The sequence below is a fragment of the Bombus terrestris genome, chromosome 11, assembly GCF_910591885.1.
Source record: "Bombus terrestris chromosome 11, iyBomTerr1.2, whole genome shotgun sequence".
NCBI lineage: Eukaryota > Metazoa > Arthropoda > Insecta > Hymenoptera > Apidae > Bombus > Bombus terrestris.
Window position 1 is genome coordinate 694,231 of NC_063279.1, and position 16,797 is coordinate 711,027.

At 39.0% G+C, this 16,797-nt stretch overlaps 1 protein-coding gene across 1 annotated transcript in view; it reads left to right on the forward strand.

Moving 5' to 3' along the window:
- The first annotated feature begins 8,256 nt into the window (after nt 1-8,256).
- LOC100644569 (proton-coupled amino acid transporter-like protein pathetic) overlaps nt 8,257-16,797 on the forward strand; it is a 36,787-nt gene continuing 28,246 nt past the window's right edge. The window contains exon 1 of the mRNA XM_003398702.4: nt 8,257-10,310. Within this exon, the coding sequence (XP_003398750.1) occupies nt 10,257-10,310 (54 nt within the window). The 5' untranslated portion in view covers nt 8,257-10,256. The remainder of the gene's footprint in view (nt 10,311-16,797) is intronic.

Consider the following 16,797-nt stretch of genomic DNA (forward strand, 5'->3'; position numbering starts at 1 on the left):
TCATTTTATTCAATTATATCAAAAAATGTAATTACAGAATATCGCAAAACTTTCAAATAAAAGCTTTAGTACATATAGATTTTAATGAGATAATTATTCGTTTAAACAAATCTTTATTTTCTTCATATTCGCTTATACGAATGTTTGCAGTATCAAATAGTGCAGAAAGAGAATTCTACTAATATGTAGGTAAGAGTAAAACAAAATTTGAAATTATAATCTGCGTATTAAAATAAAAGATCTACGCAAGCATTAAAATACAAGGTCGAATTTCGTACGGACATACATATCTATGGCGTGAAGTCACGTTTATGACTGCAATATAAGCACGTGTTGCTACGTATCCGCTGCTATTTTACGAAGATAACGTTAGTAAACGACACTCAAGTAGCAGTTATAATTACTATGACTCGATCTTTTTCTCGACATCAGTAGATTTTTTGATCCAACAACGCATTGTACAAAATGAAGAAATAAAAAAATAAAAAAGATCGAAGAGAATATTAATTATTAATATCAACTGTTAATATAATATTGTTACACACATTGTAATTGTAATAATGTTGTACACGATACTGTTATTTAATATAGCTAATGCTAATACTGGCTATGACACATTTATATTACAAATATCAATATTCTCATGAATATTATCGTATTATCATGCATATGGTTATTACATTATTACATATTTACATACAAAGACCTTTGATACTTCGATTTGTTATATTTATCGCGTGTAGACTATATTTATATATCTCTTGTTTTATTTACGAATGTATGCTAAAATGCTCTTCCATATTTTTACTTCTACGATGACCGAAGTTGGGGTTCAACTGGCTGTTCCTTAGATTGTTAGAATGTGCAAATTGTTCATTTATAAATGTTAAGTAACTGACGGTACTTTCCACCGATAACGCCAAAATGTTTCAACCGCATGTTATGCAATTGCAGAATTATGTAAGCAACAGTTTCTCAACACTTTGTAGTCATATTATATCTCCGAATAATAAAAATTTCGTATGTGTTGTGTATATTTGAGGTATAAATATGTTTTAGAAACGTTGCAAGTCGTCCAAATTTTTTGGCTTATTCTTTTAGGTTATAACGAAGTAATTTATAGATCACACAATCACGAATTGCTTAATTCTGTTAGTTAGCGAGATGCTGAATAGTAATTATGTACTACTTTCTAGCCAGTATCGGGGAAAACTGGTTTTAATAAATACCTAAACTTCCATAAAATAAAAGGAAATCGATCGAGTTTTATCACGCAGATAGAATATGTACGCTAACAATAAATGATTGGTAACAGCACCTTGTCGTAAGCGTCACTGATTAAAGCTATGAGATTATATTCTTATCAGACCTTAACAATGCTAGGAGGAAGTATGTATTCGTATGTAGCTCAATTCGTCTTTGTATATAGTTATCAATTTACGGTATCTCCAGTCTAGTAACAAATCAGTAAATCTTCGCGTGATCGCCAATCAATCTCTGTTATGCTCTAACGAGTGCAATAAATCACGACAACGAGACTAATTTGTTGAGAATGATTTTCATAAACGACAATAATACAATCTGTCACGAAGTACGTACGCGCGAGAAATACTGTATCGTCAAAGCGTATGTAAATCATTAATACCGATACATTGGACGATTGTATTGAATTTCACTAGCAAGCAAGATAATATGAAGTAATAAAAAAAGAAGAAAAGAGGAAGGAAGCAAAGGAGCTCTTTCATCTTCCAAACCATTTAGTAGCTGTTACCGAATTTTCTATGGTCCTTAGGTAACGTTTTATACAGCACATATACGACGAAACTTATAGCTGCACACAGAAACAAAGTCGGATATAGTTCTGACTGCGATCGCGGAAATAACTCAAGTGACGCAACGTAAACAGCATCATCGACATAATAGCCTATTTTCCTGCATTGAAAACAAAGTTCAAGTTTCAAGGACGGTGTTGTTCGCACGAGGACAGTTTTCGTCCTGGCGCGATGATTTAACCAAATCTGGCCTGGATATACACGCGCGTCCGATTCAAGGGATTCACGTGGGCGAAGGACCAATACCATTGTGATGCTTTCGCAAAGTTTTTGTATGTATCTGCGTCATCGTCGTCCATCTATCTTATTGCGACCTATATAGAGGCCTTGGAAGCATCGATCGCAGACAGTGAGGCGCTCTGAAAATTCTCATTTGAATTCTGTCCGATTTTCGCACATCCTTGCAATATCTTTGGATTGGATCGACGAACGATCCATCATAAATAGATGGTATTTTTTACTGTGACATCGATGGATGGTTCGATAGACAAATGTATGTACTATTTATTGAGTGTTTGCTTACAGTTTTGTTTGCGCAAAATGTTCGGTATTCTGTGGGTTGTTTGTTTGTGCATGGATATTGATAGTGTGATCGATGTGATAGGCAGCCTCGTTTGACAGGCAAATGAAGCAGTTCCTTGGAATGGATTCGAGATTTGAGAATGTATGATGGAATCTTTATCATAGAAAACAGCTTCTATTCTTTATGTGTAAATACTAGGCTCGTAAAGTCTTTTCTTAAATGATGTACACTTACTGCTGAATATTTGAGTTCAATCGTATGGTGTCGGATATGAAATAGAAACGCTTTTTGTTACGCTTCCGTCAAGCAAGATTATCATATCGAGACGAATAAATGAAATCTCAGGTAATGATAGTATCGATGATTAGAAATCACTGACGCAGTTACGAAGTTAATCCGTGCGGTAAAATACGATTAAAATAAGAATGTCTGCAAAACTTTTGCAACGAGTAGAAATTAAATGGAACATGAACAGTATCTCGTGCACCGCGATCGAGTATGCACGGTATCAAGTTTTTGCATTTAAACTCGGTATATTAGATTATAATGAAAACTCGAATGGATACTTTCACCAGAAATCGTTGATGAATATACAATTTCCTCATCGTTAAATTTTTGAAAGTTATGTTTTAAAAGACAAATGAACAAAAAAGAACGAGGATAGGCAATAAAAATACAAAATTATAATGGAATGTAGGTTACTCACATATTTAAATTTCTTAATTTTTGACTATTTTGACATTTAGTCAGGAATGTTCGCTATAAATTACAAGTATAATCATATACAGTTTGAATATTTTCTAAACAATAAGATATTTTCAATAATGCAAGTATGTTTACTTTTTGGGGACATGAAATAACTAAGTAGGAAAGATAAACTATAAACATCTATCCAAAATATAAATATACGCTCGTGTAAATGGTACATACATACACGATACATGCGATGTTACATATATCAAAACGGTGTTCCCAATGCGCCACATAGAGGTCACCTATATTCTTATTTCTAACTAAGCTAAACCTAACCTATACTTTTATTCAAATAGAGTACAGGAGTAATAGTATCTCGATAGTTTTATTCTTCTTCTTATTCTGCCTGGTGAAATCTACAGAATGTTTCTCAGATCAACGATCGGTATGATGTACGAACGGAAACAAGCAAAAAAGTTAAGTGAAAATAACGAGGTCCATTCTAGTTGCACGTTCTGACAAAGGAAACCAAGTAAATACGAACCTCGCGAATTCCTACCGGATGGCCTCGTAGTGGAAAATTTTCTTTCGTATGGACACGTTGTGAAACGGAGCCAAGCGAGTTTCGCATTACCTACGATATCAGCGTCGTTAAATTCAAATCTTAAGCGTAATATCGTATTGCCGTGACAAAGCTTCGCTGCGCCACCGGTCAACGGTTTCGTATTTGATTGTGGCGCGATCTTTTACACGATGCCACCGTGAAAATATGCGTAGTCAACAAATCCACATGCTTCACGGGCGCAACAACGTATACGTTGATTAAATTCGTTCTGATTACGACGTGTCTGCTCAATATGAAAATAACGCGGTTGCTTTAACTAGATCAGTGTTGGATAATGGTGACAAAATTTCATTCACTGGTATGGTTAGTATTTGCGTGTCTTTAATTTGACGTAAGTTTACTTACATTCGACTCGAGGTTATGAAATTTATATTTATATATATTTTAAAATTTATACCTTTTGATTATATGGAAGTTGTTGATGTTTGCATTTAGTACCGATTAATTTCATAGTTAGGATGAAAGCGAGAAAGTGAGATACGCAGTGGCTCATGAAAATATTTGAACATACCACACAACTTTATTATGTTACATGTATATTATGTGCATTATACATTTGTTGAAACTTTTATACATTTTCAGATTCGTTCTAAATTTTACCAATATAATCACGATACATGTGTCCCGTTACAGTGCTAATGAGATTTCAAGATGTTTTGTATGAAAAAAATTTTTGTACGTAAAAAGTTTCTAGAAGCGTTCGAATGCTTTATATTCGATTAAATACTTTATATTTATGTTCGTGTTACTGTATATTTCAAAGATATTTCATAGGATTCCTTCTAATATCTTTCCAATGTTACTCATTTTATATACAAATTTCTGGTGCTATCAATTAAACGAAAGAATAACTGAAACAAGTTGCAGAAAAATAAATATCATATATCCAAGTATATAAAAATCTCGGTGAAATAAGTAAGATACTGTGTTAACAGCTCATAGATTTTGAATGCGACGGACATCCATAAAGCATGTTAATGCTTTGCGATTTTAAAACGAAGGAACGTCGTTCTGGTACATGCATAAATATGTATTTGTCACGTACAAGTCATACGGTAACGTCGTGTCAACTACTTGCAGTTTTTGCATATGAAAGGGCGTGTCGCCACATAAAAGAATCACATCTTTCGTTTTAATGCGATTGGGATGCGTAACACGCGCCGATCTTTTATTCTGAATCAAAGACAACGAAATTTTACACGAGTAAAAGATTTTATTGAGCAATGGCTTAAAAAAACGACATCCCCAAAGTATTTTTGCCACAAACAATTCGATCCTAATTGAAATTTAAATTTTGTGTAACTCTTTAAAATCCTATTCGAGAAAGAATGAAATTTTTATATCAAAGTGTGCAGCGAAGTTGTTGAAATTGTTGTTCAACGAATTGTAATTAATTCTTAAAGTTAAAAATATTCCATCGTATTGCAGATGGAGGTTGCAGTTGTTGTCGCAGTCCCTTTTCTCCATTTTACCCGAAATTTTCTTTCTTTATCATTGTAAAGGGTCATTTTTTAATCTTTTCCTTGAAACGAGTTTGTTAGCCCTCATCTCGCTGCTTAAGTGACACTAAATTTTCCTCAAGAGGTAAATCTTTGTATTAGTAATCCTTTGTCGAATATATTTGGTGACTAAACGTTAAAGAATTACAACTAACTTTTGGTTATTTTTTTTAAATGTTGAGAGTCTGAAAAAAACAATTATATTTTTTTCTACTATTAAATAGGCACGCTAAAATATTGTTTGCTGTACAAGGTGAAACGCGAAGTTACAAATCGGTTAGAAAATGATGAAACCGTATCCATCTAGTTGAATACGATGCTCGAAAGTGAACAGTCTTTAACGTGAAAAAAGTATGGAACGTAAAGTACGATGAAAGTATACAAAATTGTAATAAAGTTGCGAAATTGTTTCGCACTCTTTAATAATTCTCTATTAATAATTGTCAGACACAAAAATTTGTCTTTAAGCTATTGGACATACTCAAACGAATTCGATGCGTTTTGACGATGATGATGATACGAGAAAACCAAGCCAACGGACTCCAATTCTAAAACTAATTTTTGTTGGCAGATCGAGCTCGTAAAAAATAACGATGGAGAACCAAAGAGGAAAGAAGAAGATAACGAAAAAAGAAATTAATTAAGCCGATGATTTATTCGCGTCTGTTATTACCGGTCGAAAACGCCGCTCGATAATGTTAATGCGTCGATTGGTCTGAGGGATGCCGACAGCTGTTCCCGTAATTGACAGAGGTGAAAGAGACGTCTGCGGCAATTCGCTCGAAACGAGGAGTCAACGATGCCGTTAACCTCGATCCCGAATCGGCCAAGTAGATCGGTACCGATTTACGTTGATCGAACGAATCGACATAACGTCGACGATGATTCTTTCGTTTCTAATCATGGATTCGACCTATGCCCACTATGTTTATTATTAGGCGATGGAAACGAACGAGTACGTGTACGAACGATTACGCGAACGTTAACCGGAGGTCTTGCTAAGGCGGCTCGATTCGAGCTGGAGTAATTAAGGAGCGCGTCGGCCGACTGGTTTCGATCTTAATTCTTTATTTGACGAATGCCAGTTAGGCGACGCTGTTTCTCTAGGATTCCATCGCGAGAAATACAGTAGTCGCGCAAAGAAACGGAAAACCGAACCAGGCTATTACCCAAGGAAAATCCAATGCCAGTGACTGCCAAATTAATGGGGATCGTTCGATTCTTTTGGGAAAAGTAAAGAGGTTGTATTTTATAATTACTATTTATATATAATTAATATTTTATAATATAATTTCCTCTTATCTCGTTAAAATGTTCTTGCTTGGGAAGCTAATGTACGATAGCGCTTTTTCATAATAAGGAAGTAGGAATACGAGATACAAATTGCCTTACTATTTTAATTCAAATGCTGCTTCCGAAGGAAATGAAAATAACGTTGCTATATCGTATAACTAATTCTTTATCGAAATCAAATACGCTCTAGTTTTTCTTCATCAGCTTTAATCCGTATTCTATTTCGAAGAAGAAGGTACGTCGACATTCGTGATGATACGTTTATCGATATTGTTAACAAAAGCTGTTTATTACGCGTAAAACGATATTGCGTGCATTCCAAGAAGACACACAGCACAGATACGCAAACGCTGAAGTAACAGACACAATAAAAGGAAGTGCAAATTGAAAAAAAAAAAAAAAAAGAAAAAGTGATTAAGACGCATCGCTTTAATCTGCATTCTGCGCACACATCGATAGCAAGGTGTCAACGATGTTATTAACCCTGATCCTCGGAGAATTGGAACAGGCTCGAAATAAATAACGATGAGATCATAAAATTGACGAATCTCGAATGTTGACACGTGCGCGAGCGGTTATCTGAGCGGTGTCGATGAAACGGAAAACGGAAAATATGCGAAATTATGTGAGTCACCTATCACCGTGAGAATACGTATTCGTTAAAGAATCGTATTTCAGCCGTAAGACAGAAACGTTGATCATATTTTATTTTGCTCGTACGAATTTTGATAAAGATCGTTGAAACCAGTTTCGAAGAAGGAGCTTTTAAGTTGCGTTTAAATCAATTTTAGAATTGCAGCCATGGGCGAGATTCCAAATCGTACGAAAATATGACTAAATGTCCGATGCATTTAAATATTTCCAACGACATCTCCAGTCAAAGTATGAGACGACGTATTGTCACGAGATAGCAATTATCACGACGATATCGACATGTACCAGCGCGATTATTTCAAAGCTATTAAGAAAATGTTTCTGTTATTGCATGTTGTCATCAGTAATACCTACATATGTAGGTATTCGCGTGGCATGCGATAAACTTGCTTATGGATAGTGAAATCCGGTAACACTGCGAACAGATAATCAAATTCCATGATTGATGATCTACGTCGTAAAATAATCAAACGAAACTGTTATTTTTAGCCAAGGATATTTACGACTTCAAATATTATCTTTCTTTTAGAACGTTGTCTGGAGGAAGAAAACCATGAATGAACGTATATGTTTCATAATTCTTGATTCAGATCGCAGCAAGCCAAGAAAACAGTTCTCCCTTTTCGTCGTCGAGAGTGAAAAGAGAATGAAATAAATTATAGTTGCCAGGGAATTTCAGAATCGATAATCCGTGATTCTGCGCTTTTAACGCCTATTATATATGATTTGCTGTTTCGTTCCTTTTGCTACTCGGACGATTCGTCACGAGAAACGATTTAGCCGATTCGAAGATCTCGAAAGGACTATCGAGATGGCTATTGAATCGCGAAAGGAAGAATGCACGTATAACACGTGTAAGCGAAAAGGTAATTTTATTTCTAGCACTCTTTGTGCCTAAGAAACGCTGCTGTAAATTTATGTTATCGATTATTTTTTTTCGCTAATACTTTTATGCACAGTTGCAATATGTACATATAAGTGCGTGCATTATCGATTGCATGGAAAACATCATTGATATTTATTATTCTCAAATTTATAGACATCTATAGATAGACTAGAGTCTTATGGAGATTTACAGATAAACGTCTAAGACTACAGAATTCCTTATTGTCGAGGTATTAAGAAATAACGAAATTCCAGAATTACGTCTTTTCTACGAAAACTCATAGTCGTTCGTTTTCCCACTTTTTGCGCAGAGACGTTAGTCTTATTCGATAAAAGTTTCCGTGTCGATTAACAGGGAAGATACTGGAACGTCCTTGGAAGAAACGAAGCAACTGTATAGAACTATGCGCTAGTTGGCAAAATTTCATTTTAAATGAAATCGCCCTATCGTTACTGCGAAACAACATTTTCCCCTTTTGCCAATAGTTACGGCAAACAGATCGATTCGCATCGGCCGTGTCCTTTGGTCCGATTCCAGATTCGGTGATCGGTGATTTTACGTTACGACCAATTCCACGCTCAACGACGACGATTACCGATTGACTCCGGCACAGGATAATAGGGAGTTAACGAACGGAGGGAAAAGTTAAAGAGCGTGGGGCGCGCGAGGAATTTAGAAATTCAGAAATTCAGAAATTCCTAGGAAGCGTTACGGCGCTGGATGTGCCAATCTGCCGATATCGTTAACCTTGATTCTATAGCAGGCCGAAGATCGGCCGATGCAAGACGATTATTAAGCCTGATAGGCGGATAATGATGCAAAAATGCGTTCAACGTAAATGGATTTGGCATGTGCGATGGGAGTGGCGAATGGTTTCGCAGGCGAAAAAGGAGACGGGTGAAAGAAAAATAGGTAAAAACGAGCGTCACGCGTCGGGCTCGAGGAGGGGGTGAGACGTATAGACAAGAAGGCAGAGGGGAGAAGGGAGAATCGTTCGGTTAGTTGATGTTATGTGACGGAGAAACGAGAAAGAGAAAGGTAGATCGAAGAAGAGGAATAGAAAAGAAGAAAACGATGAAGCAGAGGAAGAAGAAGAGAAAGACTGTGGAAGTGGTGGCAACGACGCTGGCCCTGCCGACGGTGGTGGTGGTGGTGGTTAGCGTTGTCGGTAGAGGTGGTGAACATCGTCCGAGAACCCGGAGAAGTGAACGTTGACCGTGATCAGGAGGGTGCAGTGGGGGTTCGAGGTTGTGTGGAGCACGATGGTGGGGGAAAAGCATAGTTACCGAGAGGAGCTTAGCCGTTAGGTCGTTGAGTGGTTCGTGGTTGTGCGTGCGTGTGCGTGCGTGTGCGTATGTGTGCGTGTGCATGTACGGTCGTGGGTACGCATGTATCGGATACGAGGAAAGGGACGAAGGAGGTACTGCCGTTGAGAAGAGTGGGAGAAAGAGGCGACGGAACTGCGCGCCCGCGGCCTCCCACGTCGCGAATCATTCCTAGCCGAGTCTTTTCGACGCTCGCGACGCTTCTCCAGTTCCATTTCCAGAGACACCGATCCTTTTCGATATTTCGTCTTTATGCACGCTTGTCCGGAAACGACACGGTTCTGCACGTCGTGACAGCGTGTGCGCCTTCGCTGGCTCCGAGTGGTGTCCACGTACCAAAAGCTCCCAATTTCCACGCACGATTCTCTGCTACGTATACATACGTACTTCCTATTTAACCCTTCTGCCTTTCGGCGGAAGTTTCGCCTGTTCGGTTCTCCGACTCCCACACTCGCAGATTCCTTTAGCCTAGACACATCCCCCAAGAGCGGCCGAGAGACGGAGGCAAGGAGAAAGCGTAGAAAATAGTCTGTAAAGAAAGGAGGAGGATCAGTGCAAGCACGTCCGTTCGTGAGGTCGATTCGCAATCGTCGAAAGTAAAACGGTTCGTTGGTTCCCGCCCGACAACGCTGTGTAGTACACGCGGTTCTCCTAGGATATATACCGATACGCCACCCACCGTTTGTGTATGTGCTACTTTGTCTGCACGCGTGTCGCTACCATACGATCACGGCTGCGGTGTTCGCACCTTCCAGAAGTGAATTCGACGATTCGGAGCGGACAGCAGCCGGACCAGCCATTTTAACCGCCTGATTTGATCTTCGATCGATCGATCGATCGGAGAGAAACTAGCTCGTTTGAGCCCGAGAGTAAACGTACAGAGGCTCATTTTTAATACACGAGATCGATCGTGATTTTTAACCAGGATGTCGCACAAGATGCTGAGCCAAGGAGCGCCGGTTCACGGGGGCAGCTCACAGGTGAGTTTTTCTATCATTAGCCAATTATTTTCCCTTTCTTTTCTCTAAACGGTTCCGTTTACGTTCGATCCTCTCATCGATCGCTCGCTAGCTTTCTAATTATTCGCCAGTGTAATTGGAAAATAACGCGATTCTCTCGCATAGCAGTTGCGCGTTGCGTAACGATGTTCCATTAAAAATTCGCAGTGAAACGCTGACGAAACAGGTTTATTGGCGGATTAACGGTTACATCGTCGAATAGAAGCGGTCATTTGATTGCGTGAGAATTAATTAAATCCCGACGGAAGTGTTCGACCGCGGCACGCGTATAAATAGACGTGAGACATCGCGAGACAAATCAAAATTAACACGACCGAAATGGAAGCGCCCATTTACAAACAAAAATTCGCATACCGTTCGTAACCTGCAACGTACGAACTATTACCAAACTATCTCGTTCGAGAGGCTGCGAAATATAAGCTAACCAATTATATGGAACCTGTAAGCGATTTACGAGGCGCTCGTAGTCTACAGTCTATATACCGTAGTGACGATACGTAAATTCGAAACCAAGCAACCTAGTATCAGAGATAACGATGTTAGTCTTTCCGACGGAAGCACGGAATTGGCGGTTTAATCTTCACCTACAGACCACTGTCTCTCAGAGCAGTTTGAATGTTTATTTCATCGTCGTTATTTCATCGATCCAGTGAACAATTTCAGAGCCTACTCTGGCGTACAAGTAATTGCAAAACATCTTGATGAGAAAATATCATTTTTATTTATTTATATTATAGTTATAGACGAAATAGTTGTTTATAAAATCGTAATTTCAACGAGCGACCGATCGAATTTTCATCGATGCGAAAAAAATCGGTACGCGAACGAAACGACATTCGTAGGCGATTCCTCGTTCGAATACGTGGAAGTCTGGCTGGTGTATTGGAGCATGCGATCGCCACGTGTTTCTCTTTTTTCTCTGTTTCTCTTTTTCTCTGTTTCTCTTTTTCTCTCTGTCGATTGCCGCGAATTCCAGCATCGCACGTTGCTTACGAAGCATCGACTCATCAACCAATCGTTCCAACCTGAATTAAGTGTCACGTGAAATTAATAAAACGAGGTCGAGAAAAAGTGCGCTGTTTCGCTAATCGCTTCGTACTCTTTCCCCTCTCTGTTCCCTCTCTTCTTCCTTCGCTTATTTATTTTTTTCTTGTCCATAAGTGTTTCGCGGATACTTTCCATTGTTACTCAATCGTGAAATCATTGCACGTAACCCGTGAGTTGGGCGGTTATTAGAACGCGAGAATGTTTCCGTTTCGTAGCGGAAATCAAATTCCTCTTCGTTTCGCTTCCAGGATTACGATGAATCAATTACGACGACTTTTTTCTGGTATTGACCAAGTTTCGCGATCGCGTTAAAATAGATTAATTCGCCGTCTGTAAAAACAGAGATGAAGTCTGTTAAAACAGAACGAAACGGTTAGAACGAAAATGGGGCAATTACGTTCGAAGTTTGGAGCAGCGAGATACGTTCGTTATGATTATTTAAGATCGTATGGCGAGATTAACTCGTACAACTGCGATGACCTAAAAGAAATTCATTTCTGATCATTGGAAGCGAAGGAAACTGCGTAGTACGAACGAGAATATACATCGATTAATTTCTCTTTCTTTCCAATTCGGTACAATGAATTCCTTGCATTTATTCTTTATGATTTAATTGTCTACAAATTTTCAGAATTATATTATTAATAATACACCGAAGAAAGAATAAATCTTTTTGCGATGAAAATACGATTAAACGTATTTTTTAGCGAAAGTTAGTTTTCCAGTCTTGGATTAAATCCGTTCGTCTGAATCAGCGAGCACTCGAAGGCAAATAAATATTTTAAAGTATATGAACAGTCAAATCAGAATTTTTCAATGACGGTTAACTGATACGGAAGTTGGAATCTGTTACGATAAAATTATCGTTTGTATGGTTTTCTTTTTTTTTTTTTTTTTTTTTCGTGATATCGTGCGTGTCCTGTTAAGTAGCGCGATAAGCGACGAGCGTTTAATAACAGTGATATTCGAAGGTTCGTGACACAGAGGTAGCCATTTTCTTCGGAGATATCAACGATCGATAGGATAAGGACCGAAAGAATTCGTCCAACCGATTATAGATACGGACTGAACGAAAGAAATTCGGGTCGTAAAGAAACAAAGTTCTTTGTAACGTTCGTCGATTTGCAATTGTAAATTGTCGCCTTGTGATCGAACTATGACTTGCACATATGCAATTGTTGCGATCAACTCTTGAAAAATTATCGTCATTATCGTTATCTTTCGACGATTTTGATACCGGAGACATTGGCAAACCTTGGTTCGTCAACTCATATTTGAGTCACCGATAAAACTTAATTAAGAGTAATTGTATGAAACGAGACGAAGGATAAATAAGAGAGCGTGGGTTGGTGGTATAGGTACGTATACGAAACGTCGTTAGAAGAGCGTTACACGCGTTATCAAGAGCCAAGTGATAAAATGCAGCTACGAATCACGGCTGATTCTCTGCCACTGTTTACTTTCTAATCTAACGAATTCAACGGGTTCTTGCCACATCGTCCTGCACCAACGTCTGTCAATTTAATCGCGAGATCTAACGTCGAGGCGCTGTGCCCGGACCGCGATCGCGAGCTGGTTTCTCCTCCGTAAATCGCAATTTCTTATTCCGCCAATGTGAATATGCTGAATCGTTGGATTTAACAAAGTCTGAAATTCTACGCTCTTTCGATTCACCCGGGGAAAAGCGAGAAATTCGAAAATTTACACAGATTGTTATAACAGTTTTCTTTCGATCATTTCGTAATAAAAATTTCCAAGTATCTAATTTCATATTTTTTCATTCGGCAAATTTTTATTGGAAGTCGTGTTTGTTCGGAACCTTTAAAGACAAAACAGCTTCTTAGAGAGCGCGTGAATTTGATATCGCCATTCCGCTCTTTGCCTACTTTAAACTAGATGTGTTTTATTATTCGCAAGAGTCGACTGTAAAATTAGTCGTTAAATCGAATGTTGATAAGTAGCGCAAACGTCTCTCCCATTTTTACGTAGCCATATCTTAAAGATCAATTTTTGGTGATCAGTCTTAATGAAATTGAAATTTAGGTACACTTCTTGATCTTCTCGTTAACATTTAACAATTTAGTTTTGCGATAGTTTAAACGTCTATTACCGAATCAGCTTTAGAAAATGTTGATTTTCATCGATAGTGCTTGAAAGACCATTGGCAAAGTAATCGTATTAAATAGAATTTCTTGTCTTCGGTAAATTAGGATAACATCGATCGTAGACAGCAAGATGACTTTGTTTTCATCTTTGAGCGCGTTCTCGAATGAGAATAGTTGAAACGAAACTTGTTCGTAAGCCTTGTTGCCAGCCAAATTTACCGTGCAAAGACGCGTAAGAGGATCTCGTTTAAGTTTTTCGCTGGGCGAACGAGTTTTTCGAAGGGTCGTTTTACGCAGGCAGAAGTCGATCCCGACAGATATTTCCGGCGAACGACCTTGCCCGACTATCGTCTCCAACAGGCCAGAGCCCCGTTACGGTACACTCGAATTACATCCGTCAACCGACACTCGCGATACGACTCCGTTTATCGGAACTCCATTTATTCGGAAGAAATCTTAATTACTTTCTTCTAGACACGTTTCTCGTCGTTCCGTTTTCGAGCGATTGTCAGTCACACGTTGCTTACATGTTGTTTTCGGTATCGTATAAATGAGACGGACAGTTGCTCATCGATATATTATAAAGTATTATATGTATATTATAGAATATTGGAAGCGCAAAATAAATTTTACCGTACTTTGTCTATAGATAGGAAGTATATCGCTCGACCGGAATGGGAGGTTCGACGCGTTTCGGAACCATAGATAATGGGGATAATCGGCAACTCTGGTTTATGTCATTCTCGTTTGTCCTTCGGGTGCAGATAGGCGGAATTCTATCGTATTCCGCTGACAGGTTAATCCTTTTGATTTTGCTTGAACGACCATGACTCGTTTTAAAATTTCATAAATGCGAATATAACGGTTTTATGATCTCGACCGTGTCCTTTATTTGTCAATCTTCGTTCGAATTTCGGGTATCGCGTGCTTTACAAGGGAATAAAAGCTCGTTCTTACCTTCTGTGACATCTAGTTTCTGCTTTGACCTCGATCCATTGTAATCGACGAATGGGCATAGTTTTCCACGCGACTTGCTTACCGAACGTTGACTTCTTCCGTCCACGAACTGTCTGTGATCGATGAATCGAATCCAGTCCGAACGATCGTGTTTTTTCGGATCTTTTCGTTGTTTAGCTTTACACCGTATCACGTAGCACAAGCAAGAAAATCCGTAGTATCGATCAAGTTTTTTTTAACGCTGATTAACGTAGCTTTCTTAGTATCGAACTACAAGTTTCATTAAACTCTAACAAATTTGTATCTTTGCTATAGAGATGCGTACTTGGGCTTTTTTACGAAGTTTTGAGGAATCTCTTGTCAGTGACCCCGTCGTAATCTCTTCTGGTAGTTTTTTTTAACTTTTTATAAGAATTTATCACGTAATTTCCACAATCTGCCGCCGAGTATTTCGATTATCGCATAATCAATCAACGATTGTGCAACGGTATTCCGAAACATCTTTTTCGAGTGATTTATCATTCTTTGTCGAAAGAGACGTTTATCTTTATTAGTCTTCTTAATTACTTGTATCTGTCATCCTAATATCCATAGTGGCAAGATAGGTACTGTAATTCTGCATTTATTAAATCGATTCAGCCGTTAAAAGTTAACATCTTCGTGTGTTTTCTTCTTCTGTTTACATACATACGAATGTAAAAAGTGGAACGCGAGAATTCTTTAAAATCTTGAATTAGAAAGTAGTCGCTAATAAACGACACGGCCAGGTACCCTGTGTCAAGTTGGCACATTTTTGACAAATAGAAAGTTGCGCGCGTGCGAATATTCCCACTCCTCCCAATCGGAATAATATCTCGACACGGTATAAAACATCTAAATCACCGTAAAAATTTAGAATCCAGTCATTTAATAATCGTCGACTGCCTGATAATTCGTCAAAAAGATTCTCTTCTACGGGATTGTTTGCGCGCAATTACTTATACGATAGAAATCTATTGATCGATTTCGCTATTAGGCAGAGAAAGATCCGTCAGTGGGGCAGAGAAGAATCGGTCAGTTACATTTCTCTTGTAACAGCGGATTGCCAAGCCCGTGAACGGAACAAAGGAGTCCGGATAGGAAGAAAGATTTCTCTGGTAACAGGATTTCGAAGAAACCGGCACTCGTGCAAAACAGCCTTTCATCAGACCCTTGCTATGTTCTCTCCACTACCCGGGTGCCTCGTTATTCACGCGGACTCGCTCCGACCCTTCTTACCTTCTCCTTCCCCTTGAACCGTCTCCTATCTCGAAAAAGAAAAGGAAAAGGGCAAAGAACGTGTAGAGAAGGAAAGAAAGGCGCGGAAGGAGGGGGGGGGCGTGTATCTATGAACGGTGGCGGTCGTCGGGACTTCGACCCTTTTGTTTCGTAACAGAAACTAGTTTGCCGTGTGGCAGATTTCGATCCTCGAAACCGAACAAGTTTCGGTCAATTGCCGACCGACAATGACGCGTGCTTGGAATTGGAAGTCATGGCGACCGACCACAGCAGTATGTGCAGTGTACGACTACGTCATGGAAATTTCCTCGTCGTCGAACACCTTTCCTCCCCTCTACGCTCGCTTTCGCGTTCTTTCTTGCCTTTTTCCCCTCCTTCCTTCCTTCCTCCCTCCCTCTCTTGTCGCGGCCCTCTCTATTTCTTGGTGCCCCTTCGTTCGTTATTCCGCCTTCTTAACTTCCATATCCCCTTTCCTTCGGTTTCCGATCTTTTCGCTTTTTTTCCCCCCCGCTTCAAAACCGATCGATGACTTTTTTCAACGAGTTTCGACCGTCGATAGACGAACGTTTTCCGCGTCTCCCTTCCGAGAATTTAATTATCATGCGAATGGACTGAAACGTCACTTTTCCGTTCGCTTCAACCGGAACGTCCTTGCCTCCAAGACCTTCCTGCGAGCATAATTCAACGGCGATCGGCCTATGCTCACGTGCGCGTGTCGAGTGAAAGATTTGCGGAATAACGCTATGAATAACTATGCTTGAACGTGTTAATTAACGGAGCTATCCGCGCTGGCAGGTTCCTGCTATGAAACGTAATGGAGCAATTTGTTACGCTGCAAGATTCCGATCCTTCAATGTCTCAAGATTTTAAAGCAGTTAGCTCCTATAGCGAATCTTGAACTCTGTCACGGGGATTCCAGATACCATCATTTTCACTATTTCTGGTCAAAATGGATTATTTCCACGTGCCAACACCTTACCAGAAAATAGAGAATAATCGCTGCGTCGGTGTCTTTGTTTATCCTAGAAATTTCATTTTATAAATTACATTATCGTATTTCGTTCTACTAGTACGAACATTTA